We start from the raw sequence: 24756 nt of genomic DNA, 5'->3' as shown, positions 1-24756 counted from the left end.
TTCAAAATCAAAATTGATTAAATTTTTCTTGACCAATTTTTGTAAATCCTGTTAAACTCCAATATTACAGTAAAAAAGAAAGGAGTGTCCTTGTCCATCAATAAGTCTGTATTACTATTTTGTTTTTCTAAATATTTGTAGGTACATGCTTGTTCCGAGACTAACACATGTTATGAAAATAAGTATTAATAAACTGGGCAATTTCAGTTTATTATTACAATTTTGTCATGTTGTTTTTGTTGAGTGCACGAACTTGTCCTACTTCCAGGTATTTTAGACCAATCGGCTGTGTGGGTGGATGAACTTAACTACTATGACATAAGGACGGACCGCAACAAAGGAATTTCACCTCTTTCCCTCCGACCCAACAATCCGCTGGGTATCGAGACAGACAAGTACGACTTCAGAACACACCAAAGCACCTGAAACAATTCCATTGTCATAAACAAACCATCCGTACGCGTAGTCTAGGTTTACATCACAAGAGAACCAAGATCTCCACTTATAGAGCTTTTGAAATACGTGGCAATTGTGGCAGCTGCGCCTGACCATGGCACTATGAGTGAAAATAGAAAAATCTTTGTAAATCTGTGTAAATCAAAGGGAGGACTATTTTGATTGAACTTTGTTAATAAGACAAGCACACACCAATTGCAAAATAAATCGTACCATTTAGCACAGTTGACAATAATGGATTCAAGTCAATGGATGAAATTAACTCAGTTACCAACTCTCCTGACATATTGGGTCCAAGGGCTATTTAAAAAGTTTGAATGAACTATAATTAAATGCTTTATAATTTAGTTCCTGGAGGGAGAATAAACCCAAAATGCGTCGAGATTCCTGAACAATTAGCAATTAGATAGCAAGGTTTGTGACCTTGAACTTGTAGGCTCGGGAGTGATGCATGTCGCAAGTTACAAAGGATTGTGGATGACTGGGCTCAAGTGTCGGCCAGCATTGTTCGTACTTTTGCCAAAGCTGCAATCAAGTTCACAGAATTGCAACTCTGACTGACAGTGGAGCCAAGCATGTTAAATACCAGAAAAACCAGAAAATATACCCAAAAATGAGACTGCGCCCTATTAAATGGTGCTTTTTATAGGTATAAAAATATGGCACTCAAATTTAGGATCCCTTATGTTATTTATGATGTAATTAGGCAAAACATATCCATCTCAAAGTTACACTTGTGCAAACATCTTCACATAATTAATTTTCTCTCCCCCTTTTAACAAAGTATGTTGTGTGCTCTTCTGCTAATTGCTAACAATACAGAAGAAGAATCATTTTTACGAATATACTAATGGTGATATTCAAACCAATTCTGCACTTTTGCTTTAGGGTTTTTTGTTTTGCATTAGGCTCTATGTTGGCTGTAAATGTGCACTTTTGTTACAGAGCAATTATGACTGCATTTATTTATTTTATTTCTTAAAGCCTTCCATATGTGTTTTTTTATATCACTGTATTTGTATATTTTTTTCTAGATCAAATGATCTCCCCTCTTTAAGGGTATGGAGAAATAAATACCCCTTTACCTGGGATTTGTAATGTTTTTCATAATTGGCTTTTTTATGGTGTAGTTTTAAGAAAACGATGTTTGACTTTTTCTCAACGTGGTATCAAGTATATCACTTTTTCCCCTCTGTCGTATCAAATTGTATCGCTTCCAAACCGAAAAGAATTGACAAAGAATCCTATCACTATTTTTAGTATGATTCTGTGATTCTCAACTAGTGTGTTGTTCCTCAAAAATAATCTTTCAATCCAGAGTTATTTTAAACTCCTATATGCATCTTCAGAAAAATGTCTTCCGAGTCGAAAAAAAAATCTTTTGTACAGGTTGGTTATGTTGTGTTTTATCGTATCATCCTTCTGCCATCTGGATGTGTCCATTTTTATTTTATTAGCAAGAACATGTTCTAACATGGTGGCAGATCAAACGAGAATGGAAGAGGGAAAGGAGAATAACAAAGAAAATAATCCAACCGAACAATCATTTTGCACACAATTTACATTTGAATTTCACAGAAAAAAAGTATTGAATTTCTGACCTCACTAGTAGTTTACAAGCATGCATTTTCCGTATGTATGTGACTACGTAAGTGAGAGATTGTGATGTAGTTTTGGCTTGGATAGTGTTGGTTTTGGGTCATTAGAAGAGATCAAGTTTGGCTATAAAGCTTTAGGAGCACACATGAATCACACTGTCACGTCAAAAGACCTTTATTGGCAGCACACTTCCTCCTGCTGACAACAAGACAGATTTATTTCATTAGATGCAATACAGGCAGAAGGTGCATCATAATTATTTACTTCGAAAAATTAGTGTCATTTTAACCATTTTTTCATAGCCAAATTCAACATTGGATTTCTTTCCATAATATTTTGCCACCAATATTGAATTTTGATCTCAAACACAAAACTATTGATACGAGGGGTGTACGTTAAAGACCAATCTTAAAAAAAAAAAAAAAAAACAGGGTTTGTGTAATTTCACACTCATTTGTTGGTTTAAAGTCTAATTTCCCTCATGACTTTTAAATGAAAACTTTTGACTCTGCTAAGCACTTTTTCTTATTTCTTTCAATAGGGGAAAATTACCATTGAAAGACATTGAGATGACATTTCCAGGGATGAGTGGGGACTTCACCAGTGAGAACTTTTCTGCCACCTGGTATCTCATTGAAAACCACGCCGGCTCAAGGTACAAGCCTCCCATCATTACTGAACTAAGCAAATTTATGTAACTAGAGATGCACCGATAAGGTTTCAATCTGATGAAGTGACAAGAGACAGATTTTCATTCTTCGATTCTTAAAATGTGAATACAGTGGTACCTCGAGAAACGAACTTAATTCGTTCTGGAACTGAGCTCGTATGTCGATTTTCTCATTACTCAAACAAACTCTTCCCATTGAAATGAGCTAAAAACAAATACATTTGTTCCAACCCTCCTAAAAAACACCAAAACAGGATATTGGATTGGAAAAAATGTTTTATTTGTTCTAATTCACCATCTATTAACAAAGTAACACCTAACTAGTAGTTTAATATTACTAGAATGTGTTTAATAGTACTAAAATTATACGTATTTCGAAGGGGAGAGAGAGAGAGAAGGACATCGCCTCCATCCTGACCTTCACTATCGCTGTTTGCTTTTGTATTCCCTTCAAAATATTCCGAAAAAGATGCACACAAATGTCCTCACGATAGGATAACGCACGACCACTTGCCATCGAGTAGTATATATGAATTTCGTAATAGCGATCGCCTTGCCATTCCCAAGGACTAACAGGAAGAAGAAAAAAAAACACTGAAAAAATACAACACTCTGCCCAGTGCTCGCAGAGACATTACAAAGAGAGAATGGCGACCAGAGACATGCGCTTTTCTTGGTAATTGTACTTGTGCACTTGTATTTTGCTATAGATGTGAAAACATTTAGTATGTTATGCATTAACAATAGGAATGATCCTACTTCGCATTTTTTTATTATCGCGGCCATGTGTGGTCTATGTTATACACTATTCGAGGGATTACTGTTTTTGTGATGCTGTAAATTACAGTAATCCCTCGATTATCACGGTAAATATAGACAAGCCATGTCGCGATAAACGAAAAACTGCAAAGTAGGGTCACCCTCGTTTAAAAATAAAATAATAATAATATATATTTTTGTCTTTTTGTACTTCAGTGCTTAGTCTTAGTAGCAATAATCGAGGGATTACTGTAGCGCAGTGCCCAAAAAACGCTGGTTTGGGGAGAACATGCAAATTCCAAGTGCCCGAAATTGAACCCTTGATCTCGGAACTATGAGGCGGACATGCTGACCACTTACTACAGTTCTGCCAATTATTGTCACAGTTCACAGCACAGTGAAATTGTGACTTCGTCTGGCTTGGCTTGTCTACTTATATACTCGGCCTGTCTCGAGTTAAAATGAAATACTTAATCGTACTCATTTTATCAAACTTGTTACTCGACTGGATTTGATTCGATTGACCCTACTCGGCTTGACCATTCAACATGCGACTTGGCTTGACCTCTGACTCCATTCGACTTTACATGCCCACAAAAGTCTGAAAACTACTGTCATCAAGAAACCTAATTCACTTGTACAGGGAATCTAACATTTACAACATTTATGACAAAGTGTACCCCGCCTCCCTCTATACAAAACAATATTTCACATTTAATCTCAAAATATATCTTTTTGTTGTTTCTTAGTTTCGAGGAGTTAAAGATTGCTGCCAGCAATCTTAAAAAGCAGGCCAACAAGAAGAATGAGGGGAGTCTGGCGTATGTAAAAGGAGGACTCAGCACATTCTTTGAGGCTCAGGACGCTCTGGCAGGTGAGAACGATCAAGGTATTTTGATGTAGAGTTGGATCGCACTAAATGAATCGCCATTTATCCACTACATATTTTCAAACCATTAACCCTTCTCTGCTCTAAAATACTTCTTGTGTTTATGTTGCTCCAACCTTCAAAAGTGTCACAGATCAAAGCCTTTTCGGAGATGTATTTTTTCTTGGAACTGATGCTACCCACTTTTCCAGTAGTTATGTGTGCATTTGTTTACTTATTTTGGTGTGTACATATATTTGTTCAAATGTTAGCTATTTCTTTAAATATGAAATAGCCATCATTCAAAACATTTTCCACGTGAACCCATAACCTGTAGAATTCAGTGATGACAGTATTTTGGTTATGCTGTCAACAAAGTGTCCCTTTTTTCAGGAAGTTGGCTAGTTTAGTTAGCATTACCATGGTAAGCATCAGGCACTGACCCCCCCCCCCCCACCCCCCCCCCTTTAATGATTATTATTTTTTTTTACATCCCATCGTTTGCACCTGGGCGGATTGAATCAATGGAAGATAATGTACTGTTGTCTTGCTGACTTTTTATTGTTGTAGAAAGAAGTGCTGTGGTCGGTGGTTTGTATACAACTTCATTAGCAGTAGATCTGAATTAATATTCTCTATTTCGTGTAATAATAGTTGTCGCAAATGCAAATATGTAATTCACACTGGTCACGTTTGCCGATCTTCTCCCTCTTCATTGCCTTTCCTGAAACTCGGGCTGCGATGCCTTGTGATAACATGGTAAAATGTACCTTTACTTGTCATTTCGGTATTTTGATTATTTACTTTTTTCTTCTGCTGTAGGCACACAGTTACTTGCTTGACCTATTTATGTTCACACTTTCTATCCTTGTCATTATTATTATTATTTCTTAGTGTATGATTTTGTGCCATTGTGGCGAAAGGCAATGTTTTCATAGTTAAGGTCTGTATCCGAATAAACACGGCAGTGCAATACAATGCAAATCATATTATTAGACTTGATGAAGCTCATAGCAGACCCAATATGACCAATAAGAACAATGGACAGCAATGCTCATGTCCAGACTGAGTGTGCTTACTGTGTGCCTATTCCTAAAAGGATAATGTAAAGTTTGCATGGCTGTAAGATAAATGACTTCATATTGACAAGCTTTTACACATTGAATTAAAATTTTACATAAAAAAATTAGACAGGCATAGCAGCTATGCTCATATTTTTGTAAAAAAAAATACACATGCACAGGAATACCTATCAGTTTCTCTATAGCTTCTAAGAGTCTTATCTGTGCTTAAGGGTTTGGACAGTTAGTTAGATTTGTGTAAACAACGAGGTAACCTCAATGGAGATAGGACGTTGTAAATAAAGGCCACATCAAATACATAATTTCATTTAAAAAAATTTGAGGTATTAAAAAAACTACAGCAAATTGAGTCTTTTTATTCTTTCATTTATGACAGTTCAGAACTGTCGTTTGTTGGTGGATTTTGTAGTGTACTTCATTTTGTCAAACAGATTCTATTGAAGTGATTTCTAATTCAAACAAAGTGGTAAGAATCAGGTTGAGTTTTTCCCCAAACATTGGTTCAGTTGATTTAATGGGAATCACCTTATTTTTCAAATATGGCCTTTTAGAAAAGTTTCCAATTTTTCCCACTTACATAAATATAATTGTTGTTTACAAATTGCATTTTATATTTCATCAACATGTTGCTGTGTGAAATTATTACTGGGTTGATGAACTGCACCTTTTGTGTTAAATGAACATTCCATTTTCCCAATTTCGTAAATATAATTGTTTACAAATTGCATTTTATATTTCATCAACATGCTGCTGTGTGATATTAATGTTGGGTTGATGAACTGCAACTTTTGTGTTAAATGAATATTCAATTTTTTCCCACTTTCCTAAATATAATTTTTGATTAGAAACTTTTATATTTCATCATGTTGCTGTGTGATATTAATAATGGGCTTATGAACTGTAACTATTGTGTGAAATGAATATTCCATTCACTTTCTGAAATGCTTGTCCTGGCAAGGGTCGGTGTACAGGGGTGCTGGATCCTACGCCCAGACAACTACGGGCCCCTGGCTGGGGACACTCTGAATGAGTGGCCAGCCAATCAATCACAGGGCACAAGGAGAGGGACAACTATTCACACTCACTCATACCTAGTGGCAATTCACTGTGTTGAATCAGCCTACTCTGCATTTAGGCTGATTTAAGCTATCATGAAAGGTCTTGGCTTTGGTTCTAATTATGTTGGTATCCAAAGGAATCATCTTTTCCCGATAGGGCATTCTCCATCGATGATTATATTCCTCTTGCTTAACGAATGTTCGCTTCTTCCTTGATGTAACGCATGGCAGATGAATTAATAATGCATTAGATCACGCACATTTTAATGTCGATTCAAAATCCATACAACGCTGGAAAAGCCTCGCCGTAGTCTTTCCGTGCGCAGTGCAAAATGTGTGTAATGTAATCCAAAGAAAAGCTACGACGCTGTATGTATTACAGTATTCCAAGAGTTTTGGCCTTGAGATGCGAGACAATTTACGAGATACGAACATACGAGACAGCCAGGTAGCCGAGACGCGCGGGGCTGCTTATGGGAACAACATGGCACTGTCTTTCTCGCCGCAACTCCCTTGTTTACCTTCAAACAATGAGCGGAGCGTTGCAGGAGCTCAGTAGCGAGGAGGAGATGGAGTGCACTGAGTGCCACCCATTTTAGCGCCAAAAAAGAAGCGGTGCCCTGACTTCTGCCATTTTGCTTATGTTTGCGAGTTTCAGCATGGATTTTGACATTTTTATAAAACTTTTTCATGCTTAAAATAGAAAAAATGCCATGTAATGAAGCATCGAATGTTGAAGCCGTAACCGTCTACAAATGTGCTTGCTCCCACAAAGATTTTATTTATAATTGTAGAAAACCAGTTCTTCGAGGCGGCCCGGCAAATGAGTGTTTAGCACAAGGGTGGGCAAACTTTTTGGCCCGCGGGCCAAATTGACTTAAAAAATTTGACAGATGGGCCGGGTCAGCACAAGATACGATACATATAAAAAACTGCATCGGTTAACAGTACATATGAAACATAAACAGAAAAAAAGTATTAACATATTCATCACTCATCATTAAAGTAAAAAGTATAAAGTACAAAGTGAAGTAAAAAGGAATGTATTAGAAAATATTAAAATGTAATTTAAAAAAAGATAGAGGGGCTGTAAAACACGAAAAACAAATAAGAGTGGACAGCGCTACTCCCACTGGCTTCCGCGTGACGGCACCATCTTGGGAAAAAATAAATAAAAAAACATTGTTTGGACAACGTCGGCGGGCTGGATTGAAAAGCCTAACAGGGCCGTCCGTATGTGGGCCGTAGTTTGCCCATGTCTGGGTTAGCATGTCGGCCTCACAGCTCTGGAGTCCTGGGTTAAAATCTAGGTCGGTCCACCTGAATCGAGTTTGCATGTTCTTCCCTCGCCTGCGTGGGTTTCCTCCGGGTACTCCGGTTTTCTCCCACATTCCAAAACAAGCATGGTCGGCTGATTGCGACTCCTTGTGCCCTGCAATTGGCTGGCCACCAATTCAGGGCATCTTTCGACTCTGGCCTGGAGTCAGCTGGGATAGGCTCCAGCACGCCCCGTGACTAATGAGGATTAATTGGTTCAGAAAATGAATGAATGAATCTTCATCATTATTGGAAATAGTTGTGATAAGATTTTTTTTAATTAAATGTAATAAATGAGTTTTTCAAGATTATGAATATTATGGGGAATGTCGGCAAGACTCCTTGGCGACTGAGAGAGCGTGAATGTTTGAGACGTTTTGACCTATCACGCTACCTCCATTTGGCATGGAGCCACCCCCTTTAGTAAGAAAGCTGTTCTGGCTGAGTGACTCCTTATTTGTTTGTGCTATGTTGAAATTTGAAGGTTTTGCATTGTTGTGTCAAAAGGAAGTTTCCAAGCAATGCAGGAAACAGTACTGCTCCCGTGTTACAAAAATGCCTGATTCCCAGGGCCAGTTCCCTTAGCCCCCAGCCCCAACAGGAGTCAAAACATGTCCAGCTTTAGAAATCAGGGACTAAGTATTTTTATTCATATTTGTGACCTCAATAGTTCCAGGAAGTCAAATAAGCCGCTGAAGCTCTTCCTCAAGTTGTGGCTTGCTGCTATCCGGACCTTCATCTGGTGTTTAGGTTAATGTAACTTCCATGACACGGAGAGAACACAGCTGGCTAAAAAAAAAAAAAAGTTGGATTGTGGAGATAAAAAGCAAACATGCACTTTTTGCTTGAATGTTGGTAGTCTTCCTGTATGTATGGTCTACTTCTCGTCAATTCGCTCATAAAATGCAAGAGTGTAAAAATAATGTATGTATGTACAAATACAGTTGTGGTCAAACGTTTACATACACTTGTGAAGAACATAATGTTCATGGCTCTCTTGAGTTTCGGGTTATATCTACAACTATCTACAATTTTTTTCTGATAGTGATTGGAACAGATACATCTTTGTCACAAAAACAGTCATGGAGTTTGGTTCTTTTATGACTTTATTATGGGATAACAGAAAAAGTGATCAAATCGACTGGGTCAAAAATATACATTCAGCAAGACGAATTAGCAATTTCGGTGACTTATAAAGTTGTGTCAGTGAAATGAGCTTCATAGCATGACTTCTTAACTTCTTCTGAGTGATAATGAGTGACTACAGCCGGCAACTTCACTTAGGCCATTTAAATAGGGCTCATTTGATGCAAACTCTACAATGGGAAAGTCAAACGAGCTCAGCGTGGATCTGAAAAAGCGAATCCTGGACTTGAACAAGTCAGAAAAGTCACTTGGAGCCATTTCAAAGCAGCTGCTGGTCCCAAGAGCAACAGTGCAAACAAGTGTTTGGAAGTATAAAGTGCATGGCACTGTTTTGTCACTGCCATGATCAGGAAGAAAATGCAAGCTATCACCTGCTGCTGAGAGAAAATGGGTCAGGGGGGTGAAGATTCAACCGAAAATCACTGATAGGTTCATTAATAATTACCCTTTGTAATTATCAATAACTAACTGCAGGCAGACATCTTATTCAATTATTGACATTTAATTAAATAGATTGGATCACAGATAAGAAACCTTAAGGGAGGGGATCTTCAAAAGTATCCTCTCGAACCGTATTTCGCATACAGCTTTAAGGCATTTTGAATAAAAACAATCACGCCTTCATTTGACCTAACAATCACATAACAATTACATAAAGAAGCCCGAAGTGTCCCGAGTGTTTTGGAAGTGGGAGATATGCGTGTCTGTTGTTAGACCTTGGCGTCTCTTTGCCTTGGATAAGTCCATGTGAGAGTTGACTAGGCGGCAGTTTATGACCTCGAGCCGAACAATAGAAAGACTTTTAATGATTTAACAAAAAAATGAATTACTGCACATATATGTATAACAGTAATGCAGAATAAACCCAACAATCACCAAAAGCAGAGATCTGCCAAGAATTAGAAGCTGCTGGAACACAGGTGTCAGTGTCCACAGTCAAGACTTCACAGTCATCTTCATGGACTGAGAGGCTGCCACGCCATAAGGAAGCCCTTGCTCCATAAGCGGCACTTTGAGGCTCGACTGAAGTTTGCTTCTGATCACATGGACAAAGATAAGACCTTCTGGAGGAAAGTTCTTGGTTAGACGAAACAAAAATCGAGCTGTTAGGCCACAACGCCCAGCAATATGTTTGGAGGAGAAAAGGTGAGGCCTTAAACCCCAAGTACACCATGCCTACTGTCAAGCACGGTGGTGGTAGTGTTATTCTGAGGGGCTGTTGTGCTAGCAATGGAACTGGTGCTTTACAGAGAGTAAATTGGATAATGAAGAAAGAGGATTACCTTCAAGATAACCTAAAGTCATCAGCCCGATGATTGGGTCTTGGCGGAGTTGGGTGTTCCAACAGGACAATGACCTCAAACACACTCAAAAGTGGTCATGGAATGGCCAAATCAGACTTAAATTAAGGTTTTCGAATGGCCTTCCCAATGTCCTGACGAAAACCCCATTGAGAACTTGTGGACAATGCTGAACAAACAAGACCATTTCAGAAAGCCATCAAATTTATCCGAACTGCACCAATTCTGTCAAGAGAAGTGGTCAAATATTCAACCGGAAGCTTGTGGATGCATACGAAAACCGCCTAATTGAAGTGAAAATGCCCAATGGATATGTTACCAAATATTAGCGCTGCTGTATGTACGTATATTTTTGACCCAGCAGATTTGATCACTTTTTTCTGTTCACCCATAATAAAGTCATAAAAGAACCAAACTTGATGAATGTTTTTTGTGACAAAGAAGTATCTTTTCCTATCACTATCAGAGAAAAATCAGAGTTGTAAAAATAACTGGAAACTCAAGAGAGCCATGACATTATGTTCTTCACAAGTGAATATAAACTTTCACTTTTTCGGAATTTTGTTTTATTTCATAATCACAAATGTACAAATGTTTTTTCACTTTTAATGCAATATACAGTGGTACTTTGAGTTTAATGCGTTCCGGGACTGAGCTCGTCTATCGATTTACTCGTATCTTAAATCAACGTTTTCCATGGAAAAAACACCAAAAAAGCATGATATCTGAATGGAAAAACATTTTCATTTGTTCTAAATCGCCATCAATTAACAGTTACAATTAACTCGTGGTTATGTTTAGTAGTGCTAGAGTTACACGAGGGAGAGGACATAGAGAGACCCTGGATTCAGCCATCATTTTTTTTGCGACAAATGCCACTTATATGGCAGAAAATACGGTACAGACATTGTTGAATCATATAATCTATAATCTATTATTTCTATTCAGCAGATCGCAGGGCACAAGGAGACAGATAACGGTTAGGGTTAGTGTTAGCGTTAGGGTTAGGGTTTAATATCTAAGTACATTTGACAACCATAACCTTAACCCTAACGGCGACCAAAAGAGCGGCGACCAATGGGAACTAAAGAGCGGCGACCAAAAGAGTGGCGACCAAAAGACAGGCGACCAAAAGACCAGCGATCAAACGTCCAAGCACCAAGCATTGACACGCACTCGCAGTCTCACACCCAGGGTCAATTTAGAAGGCTCAACCAGTCTTCCAACCTAATTTTTGGGATGTGGGAGGATACCGGAAAACCTGCAAAAATCCTCACAGGAAGGTCCGAACGTGTGATTGAAGCTTCAATCTCATAATTTTGAGGCCAATGCGTTAACCACTTGGCCAATGGACTGCCTGATTGAATTCCACTATTCCATTTCATATTTTATATTTTTTATCCTTGTAAAAAAATCTTTTTTTTTTAAATTATGTATGTATTCCAGCTATCCATCTGAGGAAGGATTCTGATGGTACTGAAAGAGTTGAGGGATCCATGACCCAACGCTTGGAAATCATCCTCAACAGTAGGTATTTTGTTCAATGACGGGAAAAATACAAGACACATTCAATCTTGTGTACCTTGGAAGCATATTCATTTCTAAATAATTCAACTGGTCTGAAGAAAAGCCAAAACTCATTATCTGAATTCCTTGAACCCCCCAATCAGTGCCTTTCTCCATTCTCACACTGATCTTTTCCTCCGGTTTGTTCACAGGAGCAAGTGAAACAGCAGATACACTTTTCCAGGAGGTTTTAGGCCGAAAAGACAAAGCTGACTCCACACGCAATGCACTCAATGTCCTGCAACGTTTTAAGTTCCTTTTTAACCTGCCACTTAACATTGAACGGAACATCCAGAAGGTACTTTTTCTACGTTGGTATACATTACTTTTTGATATTACTGCAGAAGCAATGCAATGTTTATGTACCACAGGGATCGGCAACCTTTTTGACAGAGCGAGCCATAAACAATTCTCATCTCATCTTCTGAATCGCTTTATCCTCATAATGTCGTGGCGGGTGCTGGAGCTTATCCCAGCTCACTCCGGCCGAGAGGCAGGGAACACCGTGAACTGGTGAACTGTGGCAAGTCAATCGCAGGGCACAAGGAGATGGACAACCATTCACTCTCACATTCATACCTAAGGGCAATTTAGAGTGTCCAATCAGCCTAACATGCATGTTTTTGGAATGTGGGAGGAAACAGAAGTACCCGGAGAAAACCCACACAGCCCCGGGGAGTACATGCAAACTCCACACAGATGGACTTGATCTGGATTTTAACCCAGAACCTCAGGGCTGCGCGGCCGGCGCGCTAACCACTCGCATAGCCGGCCCGCCCCATAAACAATTCATATTTTCAAATGTTATTCCTTGAGAGCCGTACTCAAAATGATAAGTAAAAATACACCAAAAATGTGTACTATTTGTCGTAATGTTACCACTTTTAAAGTACAAATGTTTTCTGAGAGCTTTTGACAACAGTGTTGCACTGTTGCTAATCAATGATAATCATTGGGAGTATGCATGTGTTTAAAGTCGCACTAGGTGTATTGTTGGAGCCACAATGCTCACGTAATGCTCCTATTGATGCATCCAGGACTGAGCTCTCAACAGCGGTTCCCATATTTTACCGCAGTTAAGCAGAGAGCCATCTGCACCTATCAAAAGTGCCACACATGCCTTCCGCGCCGTAGGTTCTCTACCCCTGATATAGCACATACATCTTATTATTAAACTGATTGATTTAGATAGGGATTTTTTACTTATTTATTTGTACTTTTTTGCATCCCTTTTGTAGTCTGATTCCTTGAACTTAGTGTAGCAGGTTACTGAATGCTTTATAAATTCCACATCCCATCTACAAATGTCCAGCATTACAATGAAATGAAAAGGTTAAGTAAAGTTTATGTACTCACAACACACTGTGTCAGTCAATAAAGTCACCAAGTGGCTTAATAATTGTTTATGAACTTTGCCGAAAATTTTTGCCGAAAACAACAAGGCCTCAGCGAAAACACTAGGTGGACGTTTCACAATATCAGAACAAATAGCCTTTTTCAACACAGTTACAGCCATGTCTGATACCTGACACAAATTCCATTCTTGATGCATGTGTATATGAAACCCAATATTTCTAAGTATTATCAGACATGCACCAAACTTTTATATCTGTGCGCCTAAGAAAAAAGTCAAGTGGAAAAAAGTTGGTTTAGATCACTGATTTATAATCTTGAGCTGTTGAATTCTCCAAAACACAACTGCCAATTGTTGTATACATATGGAATTTAAATTATGTACAGTATATGCAGTATAACACTTCTCTTTTAAGTTTAAGATGACTTATTTTTCATTCTTAGACAGAATAATAACTAAGAATATGAACTTAATGAGTGGTTGTAGTTCAATTTAAATTTGGGTTTAATAGTAATTGTGTTTACAGGGAGATTATGATGTTGTGATAAATGACTACGAAAAGGCAAAATCTCTTTTTGGCAATACAGAGGTCCCTGTTTTTAAAAAAGGTAAACTCCTATGCCACTAATTTTGTAATCCCCAAGAAACAGTGAAATGATCTTTCTATTTTCGCTTTGAAGTGTATGCAGAGGTTGAGATGAGGATCAAGGGACTCAGGAGCCTACTTCTGGAAAAACTACTGCACACTCCTTCAACTTTACATGATCAGAAGAGATACATCAGGTTTTCTGTCTTTTTTTCATATTTTTACGCATGTCCACACTGTTTTCCACACTATGAATACTATTTTTTCATAGGTTGCTTTGTAGTTATATTGATTGGGAACTTAGGGTTAAACTATATAATTTACTGGGGTCTATAACTACCACTTTGGCTTATGAGGACATTACATCCCTAAACGCAGGCTCGGCTGCAATGGGTGAGAGCTCGGTACTGGGAAACTCATTAATCATTTTGCACATTTTTGTCTCTGCGAAGATACTTGTCTGACTTGCATGCTCCAGGTGATCCAGCATGGCAGTGTATATACGCTCAGCACAAATGGATCCTTCAGCTAATGCAAGACTGCAGAGATGAATTTATTGGTGGTGAGAGAGGTAAATAACACATTATTGCATTCCACATGACAAAATAACACATTAAGGCAGCTGGAAGGTGTCATGTGTGTCACAAGTTAGTGAAGGTTAGGCCCCTCGGACTTATACACCCATGGTCGACATCTCTACTCCACCGTTAACTTCTACTGCCTGCCTATAGGGTCGGGGCCCATGTGTTTATTTTTCTTGAATGTATGAATAAGATAAAAACGACTAAGCAGTTAGGTTTAGGTTTCAGGGCTTGACCACCTCTATGTAGTCAATCTCATGCAAATTCACATGAATTGTCATGAATGGATTGAAACAATTACCACAAACTGAAACTGCCAACACATAAATGTGGTTTTCCAGAAAGACAAATGATTCACCAACCATACACTTATGGACACTTTCACTTGCACTATACTGCAGTCAAAGCACCGATGTAAAAAATTGAAGCGGATGGCTAATGCCAGTCAGTTCAATTGGCATATAAACATGCCTAATGCTAAGATAAACGAGGATTTCTGAGGTTTAGACAAATAGAACGTTGCTTTGAAAAATTGTGTTTTCACTGCTTGCTTGGTATATTTACACTACTTACTAGAATTGTTTGTCATTCATCTTAAAGTCCGTTGTGATTTTTCAATTGTTGTTAAAAAATGTGGCTAGTATCAACAAATTATTTTTATTTTTATATATATTTTTTTAAATACTACAGGCAAGTTAGTTCATAAATTTGAATTACCATCAACACTCAGCTTTATGTTGCCATCTGGTGCTATTTCCGCTCTCTGTAATGGTGCAGAACTGCAGATCTATACCAGTCTCACAAAGTACTTGCTGTTTTATTTACTCTTACTGCTTGGAGACAACATAGGAAAAACGTATCTTATAAACTTTTTGGGTTTAGGTATAGGATTGCTGGGGGGATGAATATTTCTTATTTAATTATTTGGAATTTAAAGCATTTGCCTCTTTGCCTTCTATGGACCCTCTGCTCATTTTTCTGTATGTTTTAGTTTATGTTGAAGGTCTGAATGTGGAGGGGGATTCGTTTGCTTTGGCCCTCAACCGGTTGAGTCATACATCGTCTTTGAAAAGAGGAGGTAGTCTGCAGATGACCAAACCAACTAGTGAGTACCATTGCGTATTTCCCCTACACACTATATGCATGTGTTCCTTAATCTTGGATATTTATTTTGCACTTTGTTTTCCAGATAAATATGGCAAAAATATTTTTCAAACTTTTGAAGTAGTTTAGGTTTTACCAGCGGCGGCCGGTGCATTGTCTAGCCACGCCTTCAATCCAAACCTCAGAAACTATTTTATGGCTATAAAACCTCTACTGCCTCTGCAGCTGCGACACAAAAAATAATCAATAATAACCTCATACAATTAAAATATTATTTAGGAATATAGCCATATTCTACTCACCAAAATTATTTTTAACTGTACACTAAATCCATCCTCCTTTCTTTCAACCTTCTTTTCTATCGCCATCGAAGCTAATGATGAAGGTCGAGCCTGTATTGTCGTATTTCTGGCATGGTCCGTCTTGAAAATGGCTTTAAATCTACACAACAATATATTTGCTTGTGCAGCTCCCTCCAAATACAGCTTGGTAGCTCTCGTAGTTAGCGCACTGAAAGTGGCGGACACGCCCTATTCCCGGCTGTAATGGGCTTGCTAGCTTCGGAGTTGACCGCCCTTTCTTAACGATGTCTTTATAGCTTTGTGAGCAAATCTGCAACCAAATCCATTTGTTTTCCTCCGTCGGCCATTGTGCGTGGAGTTTGCGATCTCGGCCTGGCTCACTCTGGCTTTGGCCCGCCTACTAGCCAATCATATTTGGTGAAAGCGATGTCGTATCCCTATGCCTGGCAAAATGGCCTTGGTGTCACCAAATCAAATTCTGATTGGTTAAAGCAACAGTCTTATCGACGCTTGTTTAATGCAGCAGAGCCCGCAGAACTGATTGTGAAGGCCTAGAGGCAGATTTCTGACCCTGGCAACAAATAATGGCTGAAATGGTTGGAAATTGGTTAACTGCTTTAATATGAAAACACACATCTGGAAGTACTGCAACCCGGGAGGAAAGCAATGAAAGGAAGCTAACAGATAATTTGGTATTATTTAAAGTATTGATGGACAAAATATATTACATGATTCAGATATTTCTTAGGCCAGCAGAGAAGGCCTTGAAGGCCCCGACAGCCCGCCACTGGGTTTTACTGTAAAATTTGCAATAAGGAAACATGTATATATATTATTTTTTTAATTCTGTAATAGGGATAACTGATAATATAAAATAAATGTTATTAAATAATAAATATTTTATTTTAATAAAATAACCTATACCCAATCTGTATTACTGCAGGGAAAAATTAAAAAGTTAACCTCAAATACACAATTGCTGAACATCAAGCCACAGCTTTTGTGGCCGTCTAAAAATTGCTGTGCAGGAACAATTTTAGATAGACTTTTAACTCAAATGAACTAAAAACAAATTAATTCGTTCAAACCCTCTGAAAAAAACACCCAAAATAGGATATTAGATTGGGAAAACATTTTTATTTTTCCTAATTTGCCATTTATTAACAAATAACTAGTGGTTTAATATCACTAAAATAATGTATACATAATCCCTCAAATATCGTGAATTCAACGTTCGTGGCTTCACTACATCGCAAAAGAGGGGGCTTTTTGCACGGAAACACGCTCGTAACATAAACAAATTTAAGTAATCTTGGATTACGATGCAGACACACTCAAAAAGAAATTCAACCTAACCTTACACTAAACTTAATTCTAATTTTGTTTTAAATTTTTATACCTTTCTTCTCCCAGGTTGGCTCTATTTGCCCCACCTCCACCCTGACTTTCAGATGCAACCTATCAAGGGTTGTTTGCTTTTGTCTTCCCTTCAAAATATTTCCAAAATGATGCACACAACTGACATCACAGTAGGATAATGCACGACCACTTGCCAACTTGACCGTGAAGTAGTACTGTTCTCGTATTGGCGAACAACCACCGCCATTCCAACTGAGAAAAACAATACTGAAAAAAATGGAACGCTCTGCCCAGTGCTTGTAGAGATATTACAGGAGGGAGTTGTGACCAGAAAGACCATGCCCATCAGTGGTGTGCCGTCCGGGCCTTCTCTGCTGGCCTAAGAAGTATCTGAATCACAGACTGATGTTAATTATATATTGCCCATTAATACTTAATACTAAATAACTCCAAATTGTCTGTCAGCTTCCTTTCATTGCTTTCCCCCTGGTTGCACTGCTTCCAGATGTGTGTTTTCATATTGATGCATTTAACCAATCACATTTCAGTCATTTTTTTGTTGTCAGGGTCAGAAATCTGCTTCAATGCCTTCACAATCAGTTCTGCATGCTCCACTGGATTAAACAAGCGTCGATAAGACTATTACTTTCACCAATCAGAATTTGATCGGGTGACACCAAGGCCTTTTCACAGGCTTAAGGATACGTCATTGCCTTCTCGCAGGCGTAGGGATACGTCATTGCTTTCACCAACTATGATTGGCTAGTGATAGAGTAGGCGGGCCAAAGCCAGAGGCAGCCAGCCAGAGATCGCAAACTCCACCCACAATTGCCGACAAAGGAAAATAAATGGATTTTGTTGCAGATTTGCTTTTCCAGAAAATGTATACGTGTGCCTTGTACGATTTTGGTTGCTTGTTTGTTGCATTTAAAACAAAAAAAAAGTATGTTTACCTCGTTTAGACTGGCGCTTTGAAACGCCTCAGCAGGTGCAATTTGTGGAAAAGCTTTCAGACGTGGTTATTGGCCAGCTCCCTAACTTCTGGAAGCTTTGGATCTCTTATGTGAATGGGAGTCTTTTTAGTGAGGTATGTGTCGCAGAAATATTTTTAAATTTTCCAACAATGTCAAAAAGTAAAGTTTAGTTTACTTAAGTTTTTCTGCTCCTTTCTTCTCCAGACAGGAGAGAAATCTGGACAAGTGGAAAAGTCTAAGAAAAATGCACGACAAAAGCAGAATGACTTCAAAGTATGTAATATTTATGATTAAGAAATAAACTAACCCAGAACCCTTTGACTGTACTCTGTTGTGTACATTACATTCTCACTGTGTATATCATCTGGGTAGAAAATGATTGAGGAATTGACCAATCAGTTGGTTAAGCTTGCCCGTGGGGCCCTCCTTCCTACTACACTGCCACAAGGGGAGCGAAGTCTTTATGGAGGCTGGGAAAACAAGACGGAAATTACTGGGACCTGGCTAACTCAAATCATTCAAACTGTTAGGTGAATGGCGTTAAATATTTCTTACTGAAAAGTATGTGTTTGAGAGTCTTTAACGGAAACTTTGCTTTCTAATGTAATGGACTTCTGTCATCTGATGGCTTTTCAACAGGGGTTGTTATGAAGCTTTGTCTGCCTTGGAGATCCCAAATGACATGTTACAGGTGATCCATGATCTGCTGCTGGAATTGAGAGTTCATTGCCTCATGGTGACACTGCTGCACACCACAGATGGTGAGAGTGTTACCCTTTTTTAATCACTCCTTACACAAAACAGTTATTTGTTTTTCTTCTTGCAAAATATTTAAGGACTGCCAACTGTCACTAAATGGAGGCATTAAGATACTAAAATATTGCTTGCCTCCTCTAACTTGTTCCATCTACTCAAATTCAAAAACCTTAAATGTCATCATACACAGCTGCGTATAACAAAATTGGTGGTGCTACTCCAAGCTTTTCAAAGTGTGTTTTCGCGGTAAAAAAAAACAAACAAAAAAACTCAAATAGTAGTGTAAAAGTATAAAAAGTAGCATTCCGGCTAGGTGAAATCTAAAATCTTGCACAGTCTAAGATATTGCACAAAGTAATTGCACATGAGGGATTGTGTGTCGTGCTAATGCAAGTTCAGATTCCTGAAAGGATGTGGGGAAAAAATTCCTTACGTCTATTTTTCCGTGCTTTTTGAGACCTGTAGTGTCTGTCAAAATGCAGCAGCTGGAACAGGTTGTGACCAGGGTGGTATTGGTCCCTGACAATGTTCTAGGCTCGGCTGAGGTAGCAAGGGCTGGCAATGTCATTTAGTGAGGGCAGAGAGCAGCCGATGATCTTCTGGGCAGTGTTGATCATCCGCTGCATGGCCTTTCTGTCTGCTTCCGTGCTTCCAGCGTACCACACTGTAATGACTCATGACCGGTAATGTACAGATCTTTGTTTTAATCATTATTTTTATTTGGGAATATTTGTGTTATGCTTCACTGCAAGCTTTTTCACATCAAACATTTAAACCCTCCAATCAGAAGCAATCTCAGTGAAGTGTGCTGTACATGACAAACATTTTTTTTACTGGTGTTAGGAAGTCTATACTGTAGTTGTGTTGTATTTAGTTCATAAAGTCCAAGGAAGAGGCAATTTAATAGAAGATATCTACATACACATACATGATGTTCTGATTCATAGTGTCTTGAAATTATATAATTATTATTTATAAATTAGTAAAATTAAAGATGTACAACTCTTTCAAATGCTCCAATGCTTGCTGACTTTTAAACATTATGAGAGATTTTCTTGGTCTCGTTTGACTATTTATAATATCCCATCATCTTCATCCCATAATTATTCAGGAGTACCCTTGTCCCATTTTCGGAGTGAATGGGATTCACGCAAAATGGATATAAAATTTAAGAAAAAGAATTATGTAAGACAAATCAAATGAATCTGTTATTATCATTTTTTTTACAATAATTGAAATATTTTGCTTTGCAAACTATTGAAAAAGTACAGCATCATGAAAATAAGTTGTGTTTGGGTCCTTTGAGCATTTTACTGTCAGTAATTCAACCATGTCTAATGCTGAAGTCGCACATGCATGTTGTGCAATGTGCAAATGTCGGTCCTTTTGGAGACGGCGTCAACCTGGGATATTTCATCGAATAAGAAGTAATAAAGTTCTGCGACTGTCTGTATTTCTTAAAAGTTTCATCCAAATTGCGATCCGTTTTGCGTTTATTCCGAGGGGCACATTGTTAAGACCTACCAGTGCTGTGTACGCCTTCTTTCTTTAGAACAGTGGTTCTTAACCTGGGTTCGATCAAACCCTAGGGGTTCAGTCTCTGGTTCGGTGGACCCTCTGCCGCAGAGGTCACGATAACATGTCACTAGCTGCTGATGATCATTGCTTGGCCAATCAGTGCTGCGAGGAATTCATATTTCTTGAAATAAAAAAAATAAAAAATATATATATATATATATATTTTATTTTACACCAAAGTAGGGTTCGGTGAATGCGCGAATGAAACTGGTGGGGTTTGGCGGGTCCGACAAGGTTAAGAACCTGTCAACCCCGACAGGACTTGTTTCAAAACTGGTGGTTTAGTCAGCCTTAAAAATACTTACTACTCTTATGAAACAAATGACAACAAAAATGTAGAGAGTTCGTCCGGGGTCCCGGTGTTTGCGTTGTATTTCCGGATAAACAGCGGAAATTCCGGGGGAGTTGGCAGCTCTGGATCTGAAATAAAATCCTGAGTGTTACCTTACTTTATAAAAAAAAGAGAATATAAAATATGATTTTAAAAATGTTTTGTTGTTGCTTGATTGTGCATTAAAGATAAGACAACTCCAAGACAAAGAGCATTAACACGTCCCTGTGTATAGGGAAACATTCTGTATTACATTTCCACCTGTAGGCAATCAAAGTGCATTGGCACTATAATCCCCTTACCTACTGATCACATAGCATCAGTTGAACATAGGGTTAAATATCAGAGTCTGCCAGGGCGGAGAATTGAACTTCCAGGCTCTGGTTTGGGTGATGACCTGTCTTCCATTGAGACACACTTCCTCACTATCTTATATTTGCTGTGGCTGGCCAATTTTTAATTGTAATAAAAAATCAGTTGAGCTCATTTGTTTGCTTTTCAGATGTGAGAGGCCTCGCTGACAAGGAAGACTGGGTGGTGGATAACGAGGGACATACTAAACTGGTAAAGATTTGCCATATTTTATTGTCAATATATTTATATATTGTTTTCCTCAACTTTGCCAAAATCTAGATCATTCAGTGAATAGTTGCTAGATGTTTATTTTTTATGTTCTTTCGTAATGTTAAAACATTTTCATGTCTTCCTTTACTGATTTGGTCAGCCGGCTCAGTTTGAACAGTGCGTGGTCCAGATGCTACAATCACTCAAAGAGCCTCTGGAGATCAAATCAGGAGAGATCAATGTAAGAATAATCACGGTACTCATTACTGCATAAATACTGTATGTTTCTCCTCAGGCTTGGGGTCGCTGCATTCAGCCTACCTTTGTTGTTGGTCTGATTGACATCAAACTACCAATGGTTTCTAACTAGTATACTTAAATCTCACATTTTTTCCTCCAGAAGACCTTGCTGGTACAGCTGGATATTTTGGTGAGGTCTAGCTGGGCACCGCTTTTAGAAAAGACCAACAACTGGCCATTAATGCGTCAGAATTGACCATATTCACGAACCTAGTTCCAGTCAGTTGAAAAAAAAGTTTTTGACCATATTGAGAGTTCCTGGAGGGGCCTGAAATTTTCATCATAGGTGTGTCTCCACTGTGAGAGAGATCATCTTAAAAGAAAAATCCAGAAATAACAATGTGTAAACAATTTGCACTCTGTTTGTAGCATCAAATAACTATTTGAACAGCTAGAATGATGAGTCGGCCAAAATCACTGTGTGCAAACCTGGTCAAAAACTACAGAGAACGTTTGTTATTTGACGATTTGTCGCTACTTAGCGAAGATTCAGGCAATCCTTCCCCATTGGCAAAGAATGCAAATGATTCGGTCCAAGAAATGTTGAAATTTGTTATTCATTCTACATGTCCTTATAGCTTTGGAAAACATTACGTATATATGTGTCATGTTTGTCCTACTAAAACCATATTAAATTAAAAATATATATATTTCTCTCCCCCATTTTCAAACATTTTTAAGAAAAGCTCCAGGGAGCCAATCGGGCAGCGCTCAAGAGCACGCAGTTCCATAACATATGGTTACCTACTCCTCAAATTACACCATCAGCGAGTTTACTTTATAAGTAATTTAAACAAATCTGCCCAGGTGAAATTCATGTACTCACAATATTTCAACAGATACTACAGCTGGAACAAGTTCAAGACCAAGCCACAGACCTCTGCATGAGCATTATGAAGGTAGATAAATACATGTTGTCACACCTACTACACTGTTTTTATTTTATCAGTAATAAAGTATGGAGGTATAATATATTATTAGTTAAACAGTATACATTATTTTTTTTCCAAGCAGCACAATTTAGGTATGCTCAGTGTTTTTCTAGTATCAACAAAATGAAGAATTATAAATGTTTTCAACTTTGGCTATCCATATGTTTCATTGAATTTCCCCGATTAATAAAGTGAGTGATAAGAACATCAAAGCCTCTCTACTTTTTGTCCATATGGCAAGGACATAAAACAATTAGGAGTCAGCTTGTGTCGAGTCAAATTTAAATCAGACCTGCAAGAATTTAACTTGATTAGATTCAGCAAAGAGACGAACAAATCCTCAAATGTGCATTTAACAAAAAGGAATTTGTGAATATTATCCCATTTCTTGGTTGGAAGTCTTGGAGGTGATTATTCACCCCTCCCAGTCCATTAGGAGCAAAAGACAGAGTCTGTCTGCCTCAGGTGAAAACTAGAGGGAAATGTATTGTTTAGTCTTGTGTTTTTGCTCATACGTATGCTTGACCACTATGTTTATGTCAATGTTAGGTTTTTATCTACTCACTGGAGCAGCTTAGCACAACCAAAGATAGAAAGACAACTACATCTCAGTAAGTCTTAGAGTTATTGTCATGCAGCTAAGTGATGATGTCGTAACCTATCACTGTGTGTTGTAGCATGTCCATGGATCTATCCTCTCCGGATCTGTTCAACAACATGCAGGCATGCTCCAGTCCAACATCTGTAAGCATGATAACTTTTTTTTTTATTCATGACTTGAGTACCATATTTTCACACCTATAGGGTGCACTTAAAGGTCTAAAATTTTCTCTAAAATGGTCAATGCGCCCAATCGGTCGGTAAGCCTTTTTTGTGCACTAAATTCAATTTTTGGATGGCCCTGACCGCTGGAGGGACTGGTTTTATTTCTTTCCGGCACGCTACTTATTGCATTCAACCTTCATCAGCCTTTTAATAGGGGGTGACCCTACTTTGGGGATTTTTCCTTTTTAGCAGAGGGGAGAAAAACTGGGACCAATTTTAAAGTGTTTAGTTGGTAGTTGTGTGAGGACCGTGGAACGAATTAGAGAATTTACATATGAAGTCCACCTCTACAAATTTTCAAGTTACGAAAAAGGTTCTGGAACCAATTAATTTCGTAAGTAGAAGTACGACTATTAGGAGAAACCAGGTAATGGTATTCTACATTGAAGTTGCTTTTCATCATTGCTTGTTTAACCATATTTATGCAATAATCCAATGGCTGTTTTATGTACTCTCTGTTTCTTACATGTAGGAACAACGTTTGCTCATCATCCTGAGTAACTGCCATTATTTGGAGCGACACACTTTCCTCAACCTTGCTAATCAATTTGAGAAACATGGATTCACAGGCGCTGAAAAGATCATGCGGGTCAGTGTTGCCTTCCAGGGTCTTTTAAAACATACTTTCACACAACTATGATCTTTAGATAAAACGAGTCATCGGCTTTTATTGGGGCTCATGGTGTTGGTGAGAAGTGTATTATTAGGATGTCAATTGTTTTTAAAAACTACTAATTATAGTAATAATATGTAATTTGTTATTCATGTATCTTTCATTTTCTGAACCGCTTCATCCTCAAGAGGCTAGCATGGGGTGCTCAAGCCTATCACAGCTGACTTCGGGTCAGAGGCACGTGACACCCTGAATTGGTGGCCAGCCAATTACAGGCCACAAGGGCACAAACAACCATTCACGCTCAAACTAATACTTAGAGGCAAATTAGAGTCAGCCTATCATGCATGTCTTTGGAATGCAGGAGGGAACCGGAGTACCCGTAGAAAACCCACGCAGGCCCATGGAGATATTTAAATATAAATTGCATCTTGGAATGGGCTTAAAACAGAAAGTTATTTCCTTCACAGACTGGTACTAAATGGCTCACGAACTGGCACATGTTCGTGAATGTTTGGATGGGAACCACTGCTGTTAAATGGAGGATCACTTCCCTATATTATTAGTAAATATTCTAGATGTTAACTCAAAGCACTCCTATTGCTCTTTTCCTCCTCTCAGGTAAGCTTAATGACTGTTCGGCAACTGGATGAAAAACTATTCGATGCTTACATTGAACGGAGAGCTGACCCAATCGCGGGGTCTCTGGAGCCGGGTATCTACGCTGGTTACTTCGACTGGAAAGACTGCCCATCTCCTACAGGTACTTCTATTG

General features: G+C 38.4%; 1 protein-coding gene across 3 annotated transcripts in view; it reads left to right on the top strand.

Annotated features, from left to right (window-relative positions):
• Window positions 1–24756, top strand: part of exoc2 (exocyst complex component 2) — a 35747-nt gene that overhangs the window by 8000 nt on the left and 2991 nt on the right. For 2 of the 3 annotated variants that reach the window (XM_077717344.1, XM_077717345.1), the window contains exons 4-23: window positions 269–395; window positions 2597–2710; window positions 4234–4358; window positions 11703–11783; window positions 11975–12120; window positions 13703–13784; window positions 13857–13959; window positions 14215–14333; window positions 15335–15448; window positions 18071–18195; window positions 18287–18355; window positions 18455–18612; window positions 18722–18843; window positions 21250–21311; window positions 21472–21552; window positions 22451–22510; window positions 23093–23154; window positions 23221–23287; window positions 23841–23957; window positions 24603–24744. In XM_077717344.1, coding sequence (XP_077573470.1) covers window positions 269–395; window positions 2597–2710; window positions 4234–4358; window positions 11703–11783; window positions 11975–12120; window positions 13703–13784; window positions 13857–13959; window positions 14215–14333; window positions 15335–15448; window positions 18071–18195; window positions 18287–18355; window positions 18455–18612; window positions 18722–18843; window positions 21250–21311; window positions 21472–21552; window positions 22451–22510; window positions 23093–23154; window positions 23221–23287; window positions 23841–23957; window positions 24603–24744 — 2076 coding nt within the window. The remainder of the gene's footprint in view (window positions 1–268; window positions 396–2596; window positions 2711–4233; window positions 4359–11702; window positions 11784–11974; window positions 12121–13702; window positions 13785–13856; window positions 13960–14214; window positions 14334–15334; window positions 15449–18070; window positions 18196–18286; window positions 18356–18454; window positions 18613–18721; window positions 18844–21249; window positions 21312–21471; window positions 21553–22450; window positions 22511–23092; window positions 23155–23220; window positions 23288–23840; window positions 23958–24602; window positions 24745–24756) is intronic. The other variant, XM_077717346.1, reaches the window with a different exon arrangement.

This window comes from Stigmatopora nigra, chromosome 5 (genome assembly GCF_051989575.1).
Source record: "Stigmatopora nigra isolate UIUO_SnigA chromosome 5, RoL_Snig_1.1, whole genome shotgun sequence".
In the NCBI taxonomy this organism is placed as follows: domain Eukaryota; kingdom Metazoa; phylum Chordata; class Actinopteri; order Syngnathiformes; family Syngnathidae; genus Stigmatopora; species Stigmatopora nigra.
This window is presented reverse-complemented; position numbering and strand designations above follow the sequence as displayed.